General features: G+C 36.6%; 1 protein-coding gene across 2 annotated transcripts; it reads left to right on the forward strand.

The window, feature by feature from the left end:
* Nucleotides 1-351: 351 nt before the first annotated feature.
* PI4K2B (phosphatidylinositol 4-kinase type 2 beta) lies at nucleotides 352-22343 on the forward strand. Of its 2 annotated transcripts, none has more exons than XM_048304431.1 (10): nucleotides 352-695; nucleotides 4751-4908; nucleotides 10022-10222; nucleotides 10726-10857; nucleotides 12297-12450; nucleotides 13973-14040; nucleotides 14539-14635; nucleotides 17088-17221; nucleotides 18295-18354; nucleotides 20323-20871. In XM_048304431.1, exons 1-10 carry the CDS (start codon nucleotides 398-400, stop codon nucleotides 20335-20337), a joined length of 1317 nt encoding a protein of 438 aa, XP_048160388.1. In that variant the 5' UTR covers nucleotides 352-397; the 3' UTR covers nucleotides 20338-20871. The 2 variants fall into 2 exon arrangements, with proteins under 2 accessions (XP_048160388.1, XP_048160387.1); XM_048304430.1 differs by lacking the exon at nucleotides 20323-20871 and adding an exon at nucleotides 20878-22343 and having other exon boundaries at nucleotides 354-695.
* The last annotated feature ends 318 nt before the right edge of the window (nucleotides 22344-22661 follow it).

The following is a 22661-nucleotide window of genomic DNA, read 5'->3' on the forward strand; positions in this document are numbered from 1 at the left end:
TTGTTTTTAGGCTTCGCTTCGGAAGTTACCGTATGTTGTGCAAAGAGTGGGGAGGGAGAGCAGCTGGCTACGGCAAATGGTGGCCAGGAGGCAAGCCTGTTCCAGGTGTAGAGCTAAGGCGAGTTTCAGGGATGTTTTTGTCTAACGTCCAGCGCTGAAAGCAGGTGTCCGAGCTCCTGACCGGTCGCTAGCCCGGAAAAGCCCTCGGAGCTGCTGCTGGCCACCCCCGATCCCGGCGCCCCGGCGGAGCCGCGGCCCCTTTAAGGCAGGTGGCGGGGCGGGCGCGGGGCCGCGCGCACGCGCGGGGCGGTGGAGCCGGAGCCGGAGCGGCGGGAGCGCCCCGAGCCCGCCCGGCCGTGCCGCCGCCTCCTCCCGCCGCGCTGGGCCCCGGCCGCCCATGGCGGAGCCGGGCGCGGAGGAGCCCGACGAGCGGCTGCTGCTCCTCGCGGAGCCGCCGCCGTCGCCGCCTCAGGCAAAGCCGCCCTGGCGGGGGCCGCAAAATGGGAGAGCCGCCCCCGGCGGGGCCGTGCGGCAGTGTGGGGAGCCGGGGCTCGAGGAGCTGAAGGACTCGGAGGACTCGGAGGACTCGGGGCCGGAGGGAGATGGAGAGGACGAGCCTCTCCTGCGGGCGTCGGGTAGCGGCCGCGGGCGGCGAGCGGACGCCGCCTGGGACAAGGAGCGCCGCGCCGCCGCAGGTACGGCCCGGGGCCGCCGCGCGCGGGGGGCGGCCGGGGGCGGCAGCGCTGGTCGGGCTGCGCTGCTCTCCTGGGGGAGGGGGCCCGCGGCTCTGGGGGAGCCGGGACTGAAGTGCGCTCGGTATCCCATGTCCGATGGCACAGCATCGGTGAGGGGCAGAGGTGTGTTGACGTCCCTCGACGTATGGGCTCGCGGACTGACAATGAAGGGAAGATGCTGCGAATGGATCGAAATTCGACTACTTTGTGTAGGGCTGCGCGAACTCGTTTACATCTTCATAAGCGTCTCCACTGTCCCTTCTCCCCGCTCTCTGTCTGCTGCTTTGTTGGGCCTTGCTTTGTTTGTCTCTGTCATGTTTTTTGAAACTTGTGGCTTTGCATGTTTTAAAGATTGTTCTGTGGTGGGACTGGCTGCTGCTTCCTGAACACTTGGAGAAGTCTCAAGTTTTCAGTTTGACTCGCCTATCTCGCTAAATACTTTTTTTGTGACCCCCCCCATCGTTTCATCTTGAAAAAAAATCAGTGTGTGTCTGTTCTTTGTTTTAATCATATGCTCACTTTGTACCATCACATGCTTTAAAAGTTTTAGATGTGGGCTCTACTGTCATATTTTTGGTTTTCATAAAAATTTATCCTTCATAATTTCAAATCTGGTCTTGAAGAGAGAAATACAGTATGAAAGTCCAGAAATGCAAGAACTTAGTTATTAATTTGAAAAGAGACATAAGTGTGCCCATTATCTAATTCTAGATATACTGGCAAAATGATAAATTACATGATATTTATTGCTTACTTTCTTTTCTTTAGACTTTCAAGCTTTCTGATTCTGTGCAAGTTTCTATATAAGTATCCATCTAGGATGGGTTTGCTGACAGAAATATGTGGAGTTCCATCACTTCTTTGTTTTTGCTATTGTAATTATACTGTAGGATTTCTTGCCAGAGACTGGCAAGACTGTTTCTTTTGCAACAATAGAGTACTTAAAAAAAAAGTCCAAACAAACCCCCCATAAAGTTTAACAAAATAAGTTGTGCTAATAATTCTATTTTAGTAACTACAGACAACTTTTACTTGTTTGGCCATAAAGATGGAAAAATCTCATCTTTTAAGCACTAGTCTCAAGCATAGTCCATCCCTGTAATGTAAACATGCCATTAAAATGTTAGTTTTCCTGTCTTTTTCCTACAAGACTTAAGATCTTTTAAGGAGATAGTGCTTCTAGCAAAATGTTTCTAGAAACTTTTAAAAAGTTGATGCTTCAGAGTGGAGGCTAGAGCTTATGACTCTTGCACCACTGAAGCAATTAGGATGGTGAATGCAGAGTACTACTTGGAATCTGCTCCAAAAGTGTGTAAGAAAATCTCAGAACTGTGATTGATTACAGCATCTCATCTTTGGTTTCCTTGTCCTTACCTTTTCTGTATGTGTAACCCTTGAAGGTGCAGGATTGTTTCACGTGTCAGGTGGAACCAACATGCACCAGATGTTACTTGTGTATGTTATTGCAACACAGAGTGTTTACATAATGGAGTTATGGTCAGAATAGGAGACTGTATAGGAGAAGGTGGAATTGGTTAAAGGGACTACTTTTAATCATGTTAATGTTTAAAAAGTATAAATCTGGCTTAGTGCTGAAGGAGTTCATACATCTTACTCTTGCAAAGTGTATTCGTTTAGCTTAGCTTATGTCATGCTAACTTGATGGAAGAGCAGGTTGTGGTGCATACATGGATGATAGTATTTGTATCTTTTTTGGCAAGTCATCATCACTCCAGTATAGCAGCTTCACAGACTTGGGCCTTGTCCAAATTAACGTGAAGAAAGTTCTCAAGCTTGGTAGTTTGACTTTGTTTGTGTGAGCCCTGTATCCTTAGTGGGAGTTTAATGAGAAGAGTAATTTTCAAGAGTAACTGCAAGAGAAACCTTGATTAGTTATAATTGTAAGTTTGAGACTGTACTGGGAATAAGTTCTGACATAACATGCTTTCTCAGTGGAAAACTTGATTAAAATAATTTTTAAAGAAGAAAATAACTCAAAAAACCCCCAAACCCTGCCCCATTCAGCAAATACTATCTTCAATTAATACGGCTTATTTTCCATATGGAGAGGGTTGATAAACTCCTTAAAACTTCTAGTTTCCTTGTCAGCCTAAATGTTTTAGAACAGCCACATCACTGTTGTAACATGCTTCCTTAGCAGCACAGTAGCAATACTGAGCAAGTAATGAGTTTCAAAAATTATTTCTCTTCTTCCTTCAGCAGGCAGTGCAATGGGGTTTTTTTTGGTTTTAATTTATTTTTTTCTGAAGTTATCTTTTATGTTAGAAAAGACGTGGTTGAAGAATTTCCTCAGACAGTGAGACTACTTAATGTTTCTAGATTCTAGAAAAAATGCACAGAAATTAAAAACTCACCTCTGAGTCTTCCACATAGACAGTTGCAATCCATGTGATACAAAGTTCTTCTGTAGGTTTTTTTCACCTGGAAGATAATTGTGCAGAATGACTTAGCATGGATGTTGCACTTCATTTGGTAACAGTGTAATGCACAATGCTGATTTTGCTTTCCCTGACAAAAATATGTAGTAGTTGGAGCTCAGCTGTGTGATGGAATGTAGATACGTGGAGATAGTTGAGGCTTGATTATGAAATAAGAACCACTGATTCTAAGTGATTTTTTCCATAAAAATAAGTGTATTGTGGATCTTTTGGTTTATTTCCCCAACTCACTTAAGTACTTTGTGACAAAGGAAAACCTTTGAACCTTTTCCTTCTCTCTTGTCCTACACTGAAGTCTTAAAGTGTAGTTTATCACAGCAGTATTGGCCAAATAGTTGTAACAGATTCTGATCCAATGGGCTGTAGCTGTTGATTCTTAAGAATGATCTGCTATTAGCTTTAAGGTTTCTCTTCCTTATTGCCAACTTACACTAAAATTTACCTATTTTTTATGCTTTTTGATTGTTTTTGTTTGGAGTCCATGTTACTATTTTTAAGTGGTACATGCAAGTAAGTCCTAATGTTCTAAAAAGCTTCAAAAATTGTCCTGAGCTACAAAAAAAGATCATTGGGTTTTTTTTATTTGACTCTCCACAAACTGTTAAGGAGTATCTTTTCTCAATGGATTCTGTGTTGGTTGTCATTCCAGAAGGATGTATGTTAAATTTCTTCAATTGCTGAAATGTGAGCAAAGGAACTTTATCTGTAAACGTTTTAATCTAGAATAATGTAGCTGTTTCTTAAGGCAGAAGTGAGCCCTAATGCACAGGCCCATTAGAATGCACTCAGTGAACATGTGGAACAATCCCAGCCTTAAAAGGAAGGTATAATAATCTACAGTATCAAAATTCGTGAAGAAATAGTTTGAAAAAATTGAAGGATCAGTAGGATTCTGGCACCTTCCTTTCTAGTTGTTTTTCTAAATGTTTGCATAGGATCATAGAGTGTGCACAAATGTCTGCACAGACCTGATCTTCCGGTTGGTATGTAAAGAAATGTTACAAGTTGCTTACAGTGTTCTAAGGCTGGAATAGTGCTGGCATGCAGCACTTCACTGCCGTGTTGGTACCACTTGGGAGTGCTACCTGTAGCGGATTATTCAGTACATTAACAACTTTGTGTTTTAGCAGATAATAAACATGTTAGCCAAGCTCTTAAATGAATGGTACAATACCATTCTAATAGGAGGTAATGGGCAGGACACAAAAATAACATGTAAAATATTTCACACTTTTTTTTTTACGCTTGTGACTTTGAACATTTTTTTTCCCCTTAGATTTGTTTCATAAATAAATATTAAAAAAAGAAATCCTTGAAAATTGTAAACACTTAGCAGTGGTAATCTCAAATTTGTTGTTGCAGATTTGGCTGATTTACTTTAAACAAGAAGTTGATTAGACATGGATAAATCAGTGAAAAAACTTGGACTGATTAAATGGACCAGATTTTTCAGCCTGCTGTTGGATGGGTGTCAGCAGGGAAGGCTGTTGGCTTATCAGTGTGTTTGCTTATGTTTAATTCATTGCACTTAAGACTGGTTGTTTTCTTGTTTTTCAGGGCATTCAGGACATACTGCAGATATGAATATATTTTTAGATGATCCAGAATTTGCAGAAATTATTCTGAGAACAGAACAAGCTATAGAGTGTGGAGTTTTTCCAGAAAGAATCTCCCAAGGATCCAGTGGGAGTTACTTTGCTAAGGATCCAAAAGGGGTGAGCATGTGACTGCAAAGTCGGACACACCATCAGCTGCAAGTTGAAAATGGAAATTCAAAAATTCTATCTATATGCAAATTAATTTAAATAAGTTATTTAATAATTTATTGTATGCCAAAATTTATTTTGGAAAAATCAATGCAAGTAATACTTAGATTTCTAATTATGTCTTGGTGCATAAGCTAAGGCAAAATAACCATTATTTCTGCTTCAGTTTTATCAAGTTTTTATTGACCTGCACCAAAGAAAGAGAGAATAAAAGGGCCTCTAACATCTGAAAACAATTCAGAAATGCCCTTGTGTGGAATCTTGTTCTCTGTATGTTTTAATTGATATTTGCACAACTGAGCTCCTAATTTCAGTATGGTTTAAGTTTCTTTAGCTAAGCCTCCTATATTTTTCTCTCTTTTCTTCTTAGATGGTCTTTTATTTAGGTCATGTCTCCTTTCTCATATATAATTGGTAGATGGGTGAGAAGAGTGGTATCATCAAACCTACCTTTTAACTTGTACTTGTCTGCTGAATCTTAGCTGGAAGATTTGGTTTCCCCTCTGGAAGATTTGGTTTTCCCTTCTGTAATGGTAAATGGTGGTGGTGAATGGTACCTGTGATTGTGAGTGAGGTGTCCCTAAGGTTACTTTGGGACAGAGAAGTAATAGTTACATTAATATCTCTCTTGAAAAGTTACACATGGTTAGCATTATTTAGTAAGAGGAAATGATGTCTCAGACATATTTTCACATTGTTTTCTTTAAATTAGAAATACTTTGCTACTGACCTGTTTTACTAAATGAGACTCCCGACTGCTCAACTTGTGTTAATTTGTCACATCTGATTTTAATTTAAGCTCAATCAGCAGTTTTTAGGTCTTAGATAGATGTAGGTGTCCTTTAATCCTGAAGATCCCAATTGAGCTGGAAATGGAAGTTAGAACACTTTGAATACCTAGGTTTTCAGAGCACGTTCAAGGTTGTTGTGATTCCGTGCATTCCCATAACAGTAATTTTCCTTTCATTTAGGAAGTAGTACGGTTCTCATTTAGCTTTTAGTCATATTATTGACTATATATAGTCATTAGAAAATATATTCCTGTTTTGCCAGTTAATTTTCATAGTTGTTTAGTTTGTTTTAATGGCAATTTTCTGGTGATAGTTTTTACACTTTATTGAATAAGTGATTTTTTTTTTTTAGACTAGTTAACTGACTTTGATATAAATAAATATATCAATTTATGATTTTATTTTTATGGAAAATAGCAGAACCACTTCTTCAAAATCTTCTGAAAACTGCAGTTCATATGCCTGTGTTCCAGGAACATTTGTTAGTAATGATCCTCTTCATTCTGGTGGAGAAAATAAAAAGGGTGGTCTCTCTTTGAAACCTGAATGAAAAAAATCTCTCTGTAATGGCTTTGTGGGATTCTTGCTATCACATGCAATGCTGTAAATATAAAAACGTCTTCAGAGTTCCAACTTCAGGTCACTCCCTATTTTTGCAGCTTAGATCTTTGTAGATTTTCTGGTTGTGTGCTTATATACACATATTCAAACTTCATGCTGTTTTTAAAGTAGGTTCATATCTTATTTAATATGCAATAGGAAAAAAATATAAGTAGTCAAATATGCGTTTAAATCAATAGTTTTTCAAAAATCCTGCGCATGATGTATCTAAAGAATATTCTAGAGTGTCACACTAAAAATGCTTTACAACTGATTAAGTTTTTTGAGTTTTTCTTAATGCTGTGCAATCAAGATTTTTTTATTCTTAGAAAGTTAGTAGAGAAATCATTAGGGGGGAAAAAAAAAGTCATACCATATGTGCCAATCTGTTTTGTCTGAAGCTTATCTGGATTGATTTTGCTGGGTTTTGGTCACTAGACAACACCTGATATACTCACTGAGCCCTGGGGATGGTGAGAGAGTACTTATGCATCATTTCAGTATAAACATCACCATAGTATTTTGGATGGGGCATATTATTCCTTGTTTCTTACGTGGTGATTTTCTTGTTGGTTTTACTTTTCTTTTGCTGTGTTGTTTTTATTCCTAGTTGAGTTTCTAGTAGTGACTTGCCCTCCTCCCTTATGCAGGTCACTGATTTGAATGTAAGTGTTTAGGAGAAACAAAGATTGAGAAAAGAAGACTGTTTATTTTACATGGTTCAGAAAGAAATCATTGCAAAATATGAAAGTATTTGGGATATGGGACTGTGGGAATAATGGTTCTTAGCAGACTTTAAATTTTGATTTTATTCTTTGCATTTATTCTAGAGCTTATCTATGTTTGCTGTTCATATTAAAGGTCTGATAAAACTTCATTTTGCCAATAGTGCGACTTTCATGTGTAAAATGGATTTCAGATCCTGTTTCAGTATTGTGTCATTTCACTTCAGAACACTTCTGTGACTTGCTTTCTCTTATTCCTCTTGAGTAATCTCTTTTCTATGCTGGGAAGGAGCTCATTAAAGGATGTGCTAAGCCTTTTTCCTGATCACCTTCTGAAGTGTTTGCCCAAAATGAATACCAAATTATAGGTAAAATAGGCTGTTTCCATTAGGTCGCCTTATCTGCTGATTTGGTTCTATCAGAAAGATAAAATTCAAATTGCTTAATTAAAGTTAGCTTTTTTGCATTTATTGGCAAAAATTATATAGTTGCATACTGAAATGGAGTTCAGTACTTAAGCAGCACTATTGCCAAAGACTTGCATATTTCTGCATTTGTTGTTCATTGTGTAAGCAATAAATAAAAGAAATTGTTCTGCAATATGTTCCTGACAGTTTTAACTAATTGCTAGTGTTAATAGAGTCAGTCATTTTGACTGGCAAAATTAAGACTGGCCATGGTAGCTTGTTCTATAGATTGAACTTTTTGGTCTACTCTGGTCCTCAACAGGGGTGGCTCTGCAAAATTTAGTAAGGCTCTAACTTCAGCAAAACCTTGAAAACCATATCTAGATTTGACAGTGTAGCACAGTACAGTCCAGGCAAATAATAGAATGAGCTAAGCTCCTTTTTTAAATGGGCACTTATTAGGAAGTATTAGCCAGAGAGTGATTCAGAAGAGATAATTAAAGGTTTGGCATATACTTCTAAATGCACCACAACAGTTCCAAGAAATGTAGAGCTGCTAGCTTTGTTTTAAGCAGGTAGATACATGTGTTTCAATAGGAAAAAATTAAATAACTTTTAAACAATTCTAAACCTAACATTAGGATTTTGACCTAAGTAGTATACCAAGTATTGTGATTTAAAAATAAAAAAAAAAAAAATAAATAAAGTATTCAAAAACGTGCTGACCTTTCACATTGCATAGAATATTTATTACATTTTTGTAGGTCCAAGTTGAATTTTGTCTGTGCAGTTGTGTTCATGGTTTTGAATGCAACCTTAGAATCATGGAAAACAGCCTACCAAACCCAAGGGAGTTCTTGTCGATTTGTTTCCTGACTCTATTCATAGGACACTAATTTTATGGTATGAATGCAAATAATGGTGTTTTGTAACTTGGTTTTCCTTGTAGTTGATGGGAATGAATCAAAATAGATGGATGAGACAGATGATGCTACTAATGCCTGGTGTCTTGTGTATCTGTTTACAAACTGAATGACTTAAGTTCTCTACAGTTACTTTGTCTTGGACAAAGCATGATTGTCATGAGAAAATTGCTTTAAAATTCTTTAGAAGCTAAACCAGCTGGTCCGATCCTCTCCCTAATCCAGCTGAATCAGCAGCTACTGAAGAGTACTGCTAGTTTCTGACTGCCAGCAAACATGTTCATGACCTGAGTGTGAATCAGCTTTGAGTGTTGGTGCAACAACAGGCAGTGTTTAGCTTCTTGAGATACTTTCTTTCATAAGGATTCAGTAAAGTACTAATATGTGAAAATGCTTCTTAAACAGTTGTTCTGAAGTATTTATTAGAAAGAATTTGATTTACTTGCCATTGTCCAGTGAGAAGGGATGAAGATGCAGCATTTCTACAGCATTCCACTTGAGCTACGGAAGCGTCATTATGTGAACCTTATGCACTAGGCCAAAGTTTATCACAGACAATTGAAAGGTTATATATTTTAATGTGGTAATAAGCCTGTAGTTTGAGGTTAACAAATATAGACCCTCTGTAGAAGACACCTTGAGAAATTGTCTCTTTAATACTTGTGCTGTGGAGCAGGATCATTTCAACGTGATTCTTGAGGAATGTCTAACTAACCTGTTGTTAGTTGCACCCTGTTCTGGAGACTGCAGAACCTGGCCATCTGTTCCAGTCTCGAGCTGCACTTACGTTTCTAAAGGATTTCTTTTTTGCAACTTACCTGCTGGGATTTAAGCCTGTCGTTTTTTGACTCATTAACAGTAAATGTGTTGTTCCTTTTTTTCCTATAGCAGCCTATTCCATAGTCCATCGTGTCTAAGTTTTCTCTTAGCTTAAGCATTCCCTGTACTGACCATCTTTCATTATTCACATATTCTGTGCTTATTCTCATTTTTTTTCAGCTTTCTCCGGTTTGTTAACAGATTTCTTGAAGCATAGTGTACAAAATTGGACATAGGGCTCTGACTAATTTTAAGATTTACTATGTGTCTCTAATGTACATGATGGCTGATGGTCATTCTCACCTTTTGATCCATTCAAACTTAGGGTAATAAGAAAAACAGATATAAAAGTAGTGTTCTGTATGTTTGTCACTTTCCTGGAGCCATTATGTCTCTGACTGAAATAGCTGGTCAGTGAGTTGCTGGTAAGCTGAAAATTGTTTTTTAAAGCTACTTTTAAAAACTCCTTTTTTAAGAACTTAAGATAAAGTATATCTTTTTTAAAACGCAGTCCTTTTGAATTTTTGGCAAAATATTTTGAAAAAGTAAGTGTTGGCTTGGATTTTCTCTTATGAAGAGCTTATTTTGAGTTTATACTAATCCTAAAGAAGCACTTCATGATAAATTTATTTGGAATCCAATTTTACTAGTTTTGTTATTTCATCATCTAAAAAGAGCAACTGTAAAATGCACCAGATAGGATTTAACCAGTATTTTCAAATAACTAATTTTCAGACTAATTTTACTATTTTGCAACTCAAAGTGCTCATATTTTAATTTTATATTATTTATCTTAGAAAATTATTGGAGTGTTCAAACCAAAATCCGAAGAGCCTTATGGACATCTAAATCCAAAATGGACCAAATATTTTCATAAAGTTTGTTGCCCTTGCTGCTTTGGCAGAGGCTGCCTCGTTCCAAATCAGGGATATCTCTCTGAAGCTGGTGCCTGTCTTGTGGATGAGAAGCTGGGGCTTGGAGTTGTACCTAAAACTAAGGTAAAAGTCAAAACACATAAATTACTGAATTAAAAAAAAAAAAAAGCCAATGTATTTGTCAGTCTCTGAACTGTGGTTGTGTAGATATCTTTGTATATCATGCGTTATTTATATGTAATTTATAAACTATTGCAAGTACAAAGGTAGAGTGGTTTGGTGTAGAAAAAGTGACTGTGACTTTTGATTTAGTGGATAAGTTTGAGATCTGAATCGAATCTCCTCTTTGGAAGCACTTTCTAGCATTTTCTGATACCTTTTGTGCCTCATGTTTTGATGAGATGCAAATTGCAAAAATCAGCATATACAATTCCCATTTTTGTTTGGGATATGTAAAATAGAGAATATTCACCTTTTCACGTAAAATTTATCTGTTGAAAATTCCTGATGCATGCTTCTTGATTAATTTTTAAAATTTTTTTGTATAACTGAGCATAAAATTTACTGTAAATTTACAATTGAAATAATGAGGAATTCTGAGCTGTGTTTAACTTTCATATTTTAAGGTTGTCTGGCTTGTCAGTGAGACCTTTAATTACAGTGCAATAGATCGTGCAAAGTCAAGAGGAAAAAAATATGCTTTAGAGAAAGTGCCAAAAGTTGCTAAAAAATTTAATCGAATTGGACTACCTCCTAAGGTAAGATGAAAAATAAGTAATTTGTGCACTTCCTGATTCTTACATAAAACTTTTTTTTTAAAAAGGGGTATTTTTAAGTAACTTCAGCAGTAGAAGAAAAAACTTGTTGAAAACGATCTGAAATTTGATACATATGACTGTTTCCATGCAACATGTATCCACTCTTACATCATTCTTTCATTTGAACTGTTTTAATCATCTTGTCACTTTTTGTTTCAGTTTACAATCCAGTTTTCTGTTGGAATAGTAACATATTAATTGTTGTATATCTCACTTTTGCTCTACTTATAGATTACTTACTACCTTTCCTTTAAGTGTCATGTTTTGATATTGTCAGTCTGTTTTTTCCCTGCAATTTATCTAATTTTTAAAATTTTTTGTGATTTTTTTTTTTTGCCATCTATTGTTTTATTCTTTTGGGTACCCTGCTGTTGTGTTCTTCCTACATCCCTTTTGTCTTATGTGCAGACTACACTGACTAAAAACCTCACATCTTTATTCCCTAATGAGCCTTATTGTACTCCCAAAATATCACTACACTGTTCTAATCCTAAACTTTTAAAACACAGGTTGTGTACAGCTTGGGTAATCCACTTGAGTCAGTTCCCAGCAGTTTAGATCCATGTGACATGGGCTGTGCAAGCTCGTATGAGCACGGTGGATGAGACAGATGATGCTACTAATGCCTGGTGTCTTGAGTATCTGTTTACAAACTGAATTAATTAAGTTTTCTATAGTTACTTTGTCTTGGACAATCTTGGACAAAGCATGATTGTCGTGAAAAAAAAAAACCATGCTGTGTGTTTATCTGTCTGCATTTTACTTCTCAAATAGAAGTTCTTGAATTTCAATCTTGAGTACCTTTCACATACATATGGAGCCTATGCCAACTCTCATGTTCTCCCTTGGACTCTTTTGGGAAATGTATTTCAGTAATTTTTATGCAGAAAGCATCTGTCTTGAAGAAAATGGTTAATGCTGCTGTTCTTTTCAGTGAAGGTTTAAGACTTTTCAGAGAGGAAGATTTTTCTCTTGTAATTTTCAGTGAGTGTTCTCTGAACTATTGAAACAAGCATTTCCAATGAAAAAGAGAACAGGTGTTACTTCTTTCACTTGGTTTCATATATTTCTTGTAATACTAACTTAATTTACACTGAGCTGTCTGGCTATATTTTATTGCTGGTAAACTCAGTGAGTATTTAAAGAAATATTTTAAAAAACCACCACCAGAGCCCCTAGAAACCCAGCCTCACATGGTTTGATTCTTACCTTTTTAAGAATATAGGAATAAAAGAGAAACCACTTAATTTTTTTTTTTATGTCATATTTCCTGTGCTCTGAACTTCGAAAGTATATAATTAGTTTTTCTGTGAATGTTGAGATTACTTATGTGACCCACCCATGTGCATTTTCCAAATGCAGTTTCTTAACTATTTCAGGTTGGCTCCTTCCAGCTGTTTGTTGAAGGGTATAAGGAAGCTGACTACTGGCTCAGGAAGTTTGAAACTGATCCTTTACCTGAGAACACAAGGAAAGAATTTCAGTCACAGTTTGAAAGATTGGTTATTTTGGATTATGTCATCAGAAATACAGGTATTTGTTAGTATCTCTTGGTATCTATCTATTTTCCTGAGGTAGAAAGCAATGCTGGCTGAAAGCTGGTGCTTAAGGCTTTTAATGTGTATCAGATGCTTTTCTCACAATTGAAGGCCATAAAGATGCATTTGAAATTTTAAAAAATTTACTTTGGATTAATACACTAAATATTGTAGTACAAAAACAATCCAAACAACTCTTTTTTGATTTTTACTCACTATTTTAAGCAATTGCAGAAGTCAAGAACAAATGCTTTCATTGTGCTTCAATTCTGTGTGTGGGCTATTAACTGTTTCCCCTGATCAAGATAAAGAATGGTGGGGTTTCAGGACCCATAAGAAAAGCAATGACTACAATTCCTTTTATGCTAAACTGGAGCTGATAATAGCACAGTTTCATGCCAACTCACAATAGTTCATACTAATTGTGTAGGCACTGAGGTACCACTGCAATGTGTACCTGTCCGTTCTGCTGCACTCTTGTTTCTATCACTCCAAAGCTGGGATTCTTCTGTTATCTATGTAGGTGAATTACATCTTGAGGAATCCAAAGGCAGTTTTATCTTTAAAATATTTGCTTTGCTGCTTTGGCAGAGGTGGGCATCTTAGCTTTTCTTCAGACACACCAGGTCTAGCTCATTTTCCTTTTCTCAAATTCTCTCATTTTAGAAGCAAATTAGAAGAAATTTTCGTAAGAACATAATACTTGCTAGCTATTGCAATGGTCTGTCAGCTTTATCAAATAAACCTCAGTGTTTCCAAACAGTTAGTGTTTTTTGACATTCTTAAAATTGAGGCAAATACTCAAAATGCAAAACCTCATTACATGGATGATTTTATGTTAATCTGATATATCTAATCATAGTAGAACACGAAAATCTGAGGGTGATTAAACTTAAGGGAGCACCTTAAAATGACAGAAGGTCCTACGAATACATGCAGTCATCCTCTGTCTGAAAGACCTTTTCAGAGTGTTCAATCTCTCAATTTTGTCTGAACCTTTTCAGTTTCTTTCCCTTCTGTTCAGTTTTGCTCCCTCTTCATCTTTGTAGAGTCTGTTTTCTCCATGTAGTCAAAGGTCACATTATCTATAATTTTAGAGGCCTTCTCCATTTCCCCATCAGCATTAAAACAAGCTTAAAAATTAAGTCATTGTGGTCTGATAGTATTTTCCTCAGGAAAAGTGCACACCACAACCAATCTTTCTGCATAAAATGTATGAAAATAGTTTCTTTTGGCTTTGTTCATATTTTGCTGCATATTCAGCCAGTTGGGGTACCTAAAGAAGTAATACATACCTAAGAACCTGGTAAATACCTGGTAAATTTGTGGTCTTTCCACTGAATCAGTTGCCTATACATTTCAGTAAAACTAAACCACGTGTGATGGGAAAAACCCTTTCTGAACAGTTTTGCCTAATTCCATGTATAAAGTGTCAGTTTACAATATTGTTGTATGTCACTCTAGATGATGATTTCTTTATAAATGACTTGTTGTGGCATGCATTTTCCTGTTTACAGACAGAGGTAATGACAACTGGTTAGTCAGGTACGAAAAACAAGATGATGGACTTGATCTGTCAGATAAGGTAAGAGAATTGTACTCTGAAACTTACATTCTTTAATTGTTTAGTTTTGTAGCTTGGTCTTGTTGGAGATTAAGGGCATGTCCTTAATCCTTGTGCATGGTCTCAAGAAATATGATAACCACAAAATATTGTAGGCAAAATGAGTGGAAAAGCTATTTTGATTAGACTAGGTAGAACAGTGCTAGAAATTATTGTTCTGTATTTTTGCTCTACTAGCTTGGGCTATAATAACAGTAACAATGTCCACTGTTGCTCAGGTACATTTCTTCATCCCTTTGTGCTCTGCTTATCTTGTATTTGGGGAAGGGCTTCTCTTTAATAATGGTAGAGTAAGAAATTATATGTGGTGGAGTTTATTTGGATGCTGCTTTATATTGTTTAAGTTGAATTTAACCAGTGAAGCTACACTACAAAGTATATTACTTAGTATTTTTAATGTGTTTCACTGTTTGTGTAAACACATTAATATCACTTACTTTTTAAATATTCCTTCTGTAGGATAGCCAATGGACTATAACTAAAGAATCTATTAAAATTGCTGCAATTGACAATGGTTTAGCATTTCCTTTTAAGCATCCTGATGAGTGGAGGGCATGTAAGTACTGCATTCTTCAATCATCTTCCTTTTGGGACAGTAACTTCCAAAGAAGTAATTTTTGTTTGTGTTGTTGCAGCAAGAAACTAAGAAATCATCACTGTAGCTATATATTGAATTTTTAAATAATGTACTCTTCTTCAGAAAGTTAGTGGCAAACGCCATTTTTTGCAATGGCATATGTGATTTGATTCTTGTTCATATTTTTTACTTTTGAACAATATATGGACACTTGTAAACATAGTACTGTATGTAAAGTGATTAATGGTGGTATTGAAAGAATTTAGGAAAATGTTTCTCGCACATGTTTTCTTGAAAAATGTGGTGGAAAATAACTCAATTGTGAGGATATACAAGTTGTCCCTCTATCAGCCAAATTTCTATTTCAAAAGGAAGGGTACTGTTGTAGGTGGACAAGTAGTCAGGTTGTTTTTTCTTGTTCTCAGCTTTAGCTTACTTTGTAGAAGTTAATATTTAGTTAGTCAATTTTCCATCTGCTTGAAAATACTGTTAGTGTTAAAGTGAGATTATTTTTGACCACATCTGACTACTTATCATTAGGAGGGAAGTGCCCAACAGGGTTTGCAATGATTTTTGTGGGCTATTATCCAATCAGGTAATTATGGCAGTTAAGTGTGGCTAGTTATGCTGTCAAAAGGCTAGTTAAGTACTCCACCCAGAGCTCTGTGTAGTCTCTATCTTGATATTAAATAGATACATATCTCTTGGCTACAGTCACCTCTGTAGCTGTTCTAAAGACACAGCAATTATTGCTTATTTTATATCATCTTTCACATCGGCATCAAAAGGAATAAACTTGCGTGATCCTTTAGAATTCTTTTGCAGATGGACAGGTGTGTGATAGTTCTGTAAAAGTAAACTTGTAGCAAAATGTTTGTGCATTGCAGTCCCTTACCACCTAGAGCATGGTTTTGATGACTAGAGCTGGTTGGTTGGTCATCAAGGGTAACCTTCTCAAAGCCAGAGAGCAGCATTTGCAAAAGGCAGGAAGTTGGTCCAGCACAGATGAAAAGGGATTTCCTGACTGAACTAGGATGCAAAATTTAAGTACCTTGGGGAAAAAAAAAAGAATAAAGATGTAGAGACTTTGCTGAAAAAATAGAGAATTTTTCCAAAAGTGCAAGAATGGAGTTTGGAATGTCAAAGCTCAGCTGGAGTAAAGCTAACAGAGGACATAAAGAGCAACAAGAAAGGGTTGGGTAAATCAGAAGTGAGAGTGGGACGGAACAAAAGTGCAGCAAAGACATAAAGGCAAAAGCCATAAGAAAGAACAAGTTACTCGATGCTGACTTTGCCTCAGTTTTCACTCTTGTAAGGTTTGCTCTGAGGCTCTTGGATCTCAAAGCTCCTAAGTAGAGCCTCTGGGAATGAATCCCCGAAGCAGAAGAAAGGGAACACTTAAGGAAAGTGGTCATACAGAAGTTCATAGGAGTAGATGGGATGCATTGGAAACAGTGGGAGCTGGCTGATGCTTTTGTTATGCAGTTTTATCATCCCTCTTGAAAGACTATAAGTAATGGTGAGAGGTTGCTTCAGTCTCCATGAAGACTGTGGAATGAATCCTCCTGGAAGCTGTATTCAGGCAGATGAAGAGCAAGAAGGTGATGGGGAAGCCAGCATGGATTTACCAAGAACAAACTGTGCTTGATTAACTAGGCGGCTTTTAACGATGACTGGTTCAGTGGCTGAGGGAAGATCAATGAATACTGATTTTTTTTCTTGACCTTGAGGAGGACTTCTACTTGCTCTGTCATAGTATTCGTGTAGGGAAATGTGAGATACCAACTGAAAGGACTGTGAGATATGTGGAAAACTGCCTGGACTGTCAGACTCAGGGGGCTGTGGGCAGTGTGAGGAAGTTTAGGGGGTGGCCTGCTCCTAGTGGCCTTTCTCAGCTCCTGCAATAGTTTGGTGTCTTGTTTAACATCTGGTAATATTAATTACTTTTGTAATATAATTTGAAAAAAGCTGTCTAATAGCAATTACATGAAAAGTAATGAATGCTTTTCTCTCAACATTCTTAGAAGAAGGCATTTTAAAAAAATTAAAAATTATATTAAAAATAGTAGCTTTTTTTGTTAATTCTTCCATATGAGTCAAATACCTGAAAGATTTCTATTTGACTGCAGCTATTATTTTACTCCAAAAGAAACTGCTATACTAAACTACTGTTGCTTATGATGTTTAATTAATATACCTTTTTTACTTACTTCTTTAACTAAATATTTATTACTTAATATATTCTCACTGTTTGAAAAAATGGCTTAGCAGTTGTAAAACTGCTCTGGTAACTGTAGCTAAAAGGGATGTGTGGGGTAACAATGTTGGGAAGAAGTGGTATTACTGAGAACTTGCAGTAGGTAGTAGAGCATGCGACTCAGAATTTCATTTTTGCTTGTTTATCATTAAGTGCACTGTTTTTCTGCATTAGATCCCTTTCACTGGGCTTGGCTTCCTCAAGCGAAAGTTCCTTTCTCTCAGGAGACCAGAGACCTAGTTCTTCCTCGCCTTTCTGATATGAACTTCGTGCAGGACCTTTGTGAAGACCTTTATGAACTATTTAAGGTGAATCAAGTGCTTCTTTGAATTAACTATTACTGGAGTAGCTGATACTTGTAATGAGACAGTTACATTCATAAAAAGAATAACCATCTAACTTCTGAATGCCAAGATACTATGCTATTTTACCTTTAACCTTGGCATGGTAGAAAAGGTTTATGTAATTATAAGCAAACTGTCACCAATCTGGTTAATTGATAGTAATTTTTTCAATTGAAAACATAAATTACCTATTAGATATCTAAGTTTCACATAATTAAAGCTAGTTTACTCTTACAGCACAAATCTGTGTAAAAACTGCATTTAACATACCCACGTGGTGTGTAGAGACTTAAACTGTAGCAGCCTGAGGAAATAATGTATTTAATGTAACTTAAAGTACCTCCATACCTTTCATATACTTAATTTTATGCATATATTGTGCTAAGCTGATGCCAAAATCTTGATCATATTGAAAGTCAGACTCACTTGAAAGATACAGAAACTGTGCTACAGTGTTGACATGTAAAGAATATCCTTCTCTAAAACATTTTGCAAACATTTGTGTCAGATGTTCAAGAGAAAAAAATCCAATTAAGGATTGAAAGAATTGGAAATTTTAGACTTGTAATGAAAATGCAGCTGTAATGTCAAAACTAGATCCTGAAACACATTTTTGCTGTATTTGCGTCGTCGACTCATTTGTATTCAAAATCCCTCTGGGTTTGTTAGTTAAGTATTATTAAATCTGAAGGAGGAAGCATTTTTCTGCTGGAGTCATCATAAGAGAAAGAGCAATGTGCTGATATTAAGCCTGGTATCTACCAGCTGTTGGTATTTACCAATGCCCAAAAGTGGTATCCACTGATGTATTTTATTTTATGATGTGGAACAGTCTTCATTTTCACATATGTAAACTTGATGCAGTAAATAGACCTTTTTGTGATTCATACTAGGATTCTATTTGAATCTTTCAAAAATTATAATTGTGTGGGTAAATATGAATATGCATATTGTGATATTGATGAATTTACAACCAAAATATATAGCTAAAAATAAATGGATTATTTACTATAGACTGTTTGTTTTTCTTAATAAAGACTGACAAAGGATTTGACAAGGCTACTTTTGAAAACCAGATGTCTGTTATGAGGGGGCAGGTAAGACTGTTTTTTTATGGTTTTATCTATGTATTTAATTTGTCATCACTCCTCAGCTGCTTTCTTTAGAGCTACAAAAACTGACTCCTATTACACTGAGTGATATTTGAAGGTATTTTCATCTGAGAAGACTAAATTTCTTTCTAGAGTTTGTTCTTACTTGTGGATAGATGAAACAGCAAAAAGTGTATGCTGATTTATGTTTTATTGTTTTTGGGGGGGATTCTAAAATCTTAGAAGGTATTTGAAAAATAAAAGTCGAGTCAGAAATTTGGATGGAAAATTTGATGTCTGATTTCACTATGCTATTAAAATAAATATGACTTTATTTTAGAGGGTTTACTTGATTATTGAAAGCAATATTAGGTAGTAAAATTTCTTCATCCTATCAAATGTCAAAACCATACTTCAAAACAGTCCAGCCATTTTCAGGTTAGAAGTTTGATCATAGTTAAGTGTTGGGCTTGTTTTGTTTTGTTTTGGGTTTTTTTCTGTTTTTTTGTTGTGTTGTTTTTGTTTTTTTTTTAACACTAAAACAGGAGAGGATTTCTCCATCTTCTTCCTGCTTTACAATTTAAGGCTAGTGGGAAATACTAGAGAAAAAGCTTTAGCTAAGAACAAATTTAGTACACTGTAGGCATAAAATAGTGATTTCTGCAAGTGTAAGACAATTGGACTAGACAAATTAATAGTCCCATTTGCTCTGAATTTATTGAAACTTAGTCCTTGTGTTCATAGATTCAACATGGATTGTTTTAAACCAGACATTCCTAGAGCGTCTTAATTCGATGTTTTCTCTGTAGAATTTCCTACATCAAGATGTACCTTGCACAAGACTGCAGCTCTCCTTAGTCAAACATAATCCCAGTTAACATCTTTTGTGTGGTAGCTAAAAGACATCAAACCTTACTTACTAAATTGAATTATAGGAGTTTCTGAAGTAACTCTTCTGAGAAGTTTGTGCAGTCACTGCAAGGTTGGTTCTTGAAGTACTCAGGCATCCTAAACTCTATTAAGTAGCTTTTTTTTCTGATGAGACAATTGGCTACAAGGAATCTGTTATTTAACAAAACGCTTGAGGAAAAACATGATTGATGTAATTGAGAGTGATGTAGCTGAGGTTGTCAAAACTAATTTTCCACTATAAAGGCTGCATCTGGACCCTTTCTTCACACCCTGTTCCTCAGGTAGATTTTAGCAGAGATTTGTTTTCGTTTGGGGGTTTTTTTTTTTACTTCTCTCTAGCTACATAAGAGTGTGTTTCACCGTGGGAAATGTCAGGTTTTCATGAACGGAAGAAATGCAATTAATAAGTAATCCTTGGGTGAGATTGGAAATACATTGGCAAACAATGCCTTTTGGCACTGATTTTAAACTTTTAAACTTTTTGGTGTTAAAGCAAAGTATGTTACGAGGGCATTGTAGAAGACTTGGCTATCTAGATCACATGCTAAGGTATTCATTCAGTTGGGATGAATTTGCAGTATAGCCAAAGCATCTAAATACATCATTAAAAATGAGAATTTAAGAATTAGAAAATGAAGAATCTAGTTGATAAAAAACTGCAGAGAAACATATCTTGCATGGAAGGGTCAAGGTCTTTAAGATACTGAACATTGTTAGAAGTCTATTTTTGTGAAGTGTAGGAAAAAAAACTTTGGGAAGGGTTTCAAACCCAAAGGAGACAGTTCTCTCAAGAATGTAGAGTCCAAGAAATGGGTAACACATCTACAAAGGATTGCCTTAGAACTTAGAGAATGCAAACGTCAAGTAGAGTTGCTGGCAGAACCAAATTGCAGTAAATAATGCAAAAGACTTTGTCAGGGTTTTTTGGCCATGAAAGAGCAGAATAAGCAGAGGATCAGTAAGGCTCACAAGGAAGAAAGGGGCATTGTGTGGGGGTAAAAAGGCTTGATATTAAGGATAGTGCAAATGTGTCACTAGAGCTAAATTGAATACTTGCCTCAGTTTTCAGCAGGGTAACACTGAACATGGAGTAAGTTATGAGGGCAGTCCATGAGCACTGAAGTTTTGGAAGGAAGATAACAGACTCCTGGGAGCTGAGGGCTGAATTTGGGTCTTAGCACTGGGTTTGGTATGAGGTAATTATATGGCTTCATATCTTCTGATATGAAAATAATTTGTAGCTAACTGCTGGTATATCCTATGTTAAATCATGTTGATGGCTTTCTTGTAGGTATTTTTTTCACTAAAGGTGCAATGCTTTCAAGAGATTTGTGAAATTAAAAATGCTCATAGATTTTTATCTCTTACAATTTTCTGAAAATTGGAAGAGGACTGCATGAAATAGGAAAAGAATGGAAGGGTAGACAGCAGTAGGATGTATTCATGTTACAGAATAAATAAAATATTTTTACTTGCAATAGCATATCTTTTGAAATTAATTTATTCAGCAGCGTAGTCCTCTACAGAATTGATTTAAGAGTAGCAACTAAAATGATAAGCCTGTTAGCCACAGTTTTATTTGTGCACCCTAACCTCACCTGCTTTTACTCTTTTTAGATACTAAATCTTACTCAGGCATTAAAGAATGAAAAGAGTCCCATTCAGCTTGTTCAGATGCCACGTGTGATTGTAGAACGAAGTAGCACTGGAAGTCAGGGCCGAATTGTTCATCTGAGTAATGCATTCACACAGACCTTTCATAGCAGGAAGCCTTTCTTTTCCTCCTGGTAGCAACAAAAATACATGGGAAGAGTAAGTTTCTCTTAACTTTAGAAAGCTACTTTTGTGTAAAGGCTCTGCAATAATGTACTTCTGCTGTATACCAAGAGCTCTGACTGCCAACACCTCAGAACTTAAATTCTGAAGACTTAAGAAATGTATTTTGAATGTAATAAAAGTTTACAATTTTTGTGTCAAAATTGTGAATTCTTATGTCAGGGAATGAAAAGAATTTGTCCATACTGTATTTTTGTAGGCTAAATTAATGTATTCTGAATAATATTTGGAATGAGGGAAGATAAACCCTTTGCATATGCTGAGAAACTAATTTTGAATACAATAGGAATTTTTTAAAAATATTAATGTGAGAATGCATACACTATGAATTTCTTTTTATATGGCTTTTAAAAGAAGTTCAGAATGCTATCTTTGATTGTGAAAATGCTTTTCCTTGGATTTTCTTCCTGATATTTTAAACTGGTTATAGATTTTTGTAGACTAGTTACTTGAAAAGTCATGCACTTGAAATAAATCAATCTGTCCTTGACAAGCAAGTCAAAGAATGGGAGAAGGGGGGAAAAATGCTCCAAGTAGGCCTTTTTGCACGCGGGAACCAAAAAAATAGTTGAATTACAGCAAAATTCAACCCAAGTAAATACACACAGTTTCTACTGTGACAAACCACACTGAGTGTATGTTTCAGAGGTTGAAATGTCACTGTAGTGTTTAGCATTTGTATATTTAAGCACATATATGGAAATCTGTGATATTTCTTTAGAGATGCATCACTATGAAGGAATTGCACCATGTTGTTACAGGTTTGTTTTGCCATACATGTAAAAATGTGTTCATCAGTTGTCACCAGCGTGGTTCTGCTAATGACAGAAGCTCTAATGTGTTCATCACAAAGCCAGTCTGCCTTCTAAATTTCTAGCTAAACACAGTTTGTTTGGGTTTTTTTGACTGGGAAAAAAAAAAGAAAAAAAGAAAAAAAAACCTGGATTATCTACAGCAAAGAGAATTACTTTTGTGCCCTGAATAATGTTGTGCTCGCCTGCCAGTTGCCATTTACATTTATGTTTAAGTTACCTGGTTTAAGACTTGATGGTCATGTTTCTAAGTCTGCCGCTTATGTAATGTGGTAAATATTTTTATTTTAGTAATTTTTTTGACATTTAAGACTGGGAAGGGGAGAAAGATTGCTACTTTTATGAAACCTTCAGTATTTCAGACATTGCTGTATTTTGTAATTCTAAGCAATATTGTTGAACTGAGAAATAATAAAATGCTTGTATTTTATATAATTCTGAGTGGATGTAAATATTAATGTAGCATGTCAGCAACTTCAACAACCTGAAATGTTAAGCCTTAAGTGTAAAACACGGTACAGTGCCGTTCGAAAGGAGATGGAAATGCCTTTATAGCCTTGCCATGATGGTTTCTCCCGGGCAGTTTATTAAGCAAGGGCCGGTGCTGTTGAGGGGCGGGGTCCGCGTGCTGCCGCCTGTGCCAGTGGCACTGCCCGCGGCTCCGGGCCCCGCTCTGCCGCTCCCGCCCGGGCCGCGCCAGCTCCGCCGGGGCCGCCGTTCCGCTGGGGGGCGCCGTCGGCCCGCGCGGCGCGG

The sequence above is a fragment of the Corvus hawaiiensis genome, chromosome 5, assembly GCF_020740725.1.
Source record: "Corvus hawaiiensis isolate bCorHaw1 chromosome 5, bCorHaw1.pri.cur, whole genome shotgun sequence".
NCBI classification, from domain to species: Eukaryota; Metazoa; Chordata; class Aves; order Passeriformes; family Corvidae; genus Corvus; species Corvus hawaiiensis.

Excerpts from the sequence above, each read along its gene's own strand:
- PI4K2B (XM_048304430.1), top strand. The coding sequence starts at position 398 with ATGGCGGAGCCGGGCGCGGAGGAGCCCGACGAGCGGCTGCTGCTCCTC. Across the intron at positions 4,909-10,021 it reads TTGCTAAGGATCCAAAAGGG|AAAATTATTGGAGTGTTCAA; the intron begins GTGAGCATGTGA and ends TATTTATCTTAG. Across the intron at positions 10,223-10,725 it reads GAGTTGTACCTAAAACTAAG|GTTGTCTGGCTTGTCAGTGA; the intron begins GTAAAAGTCAAA and ends TCATATTTTAAG.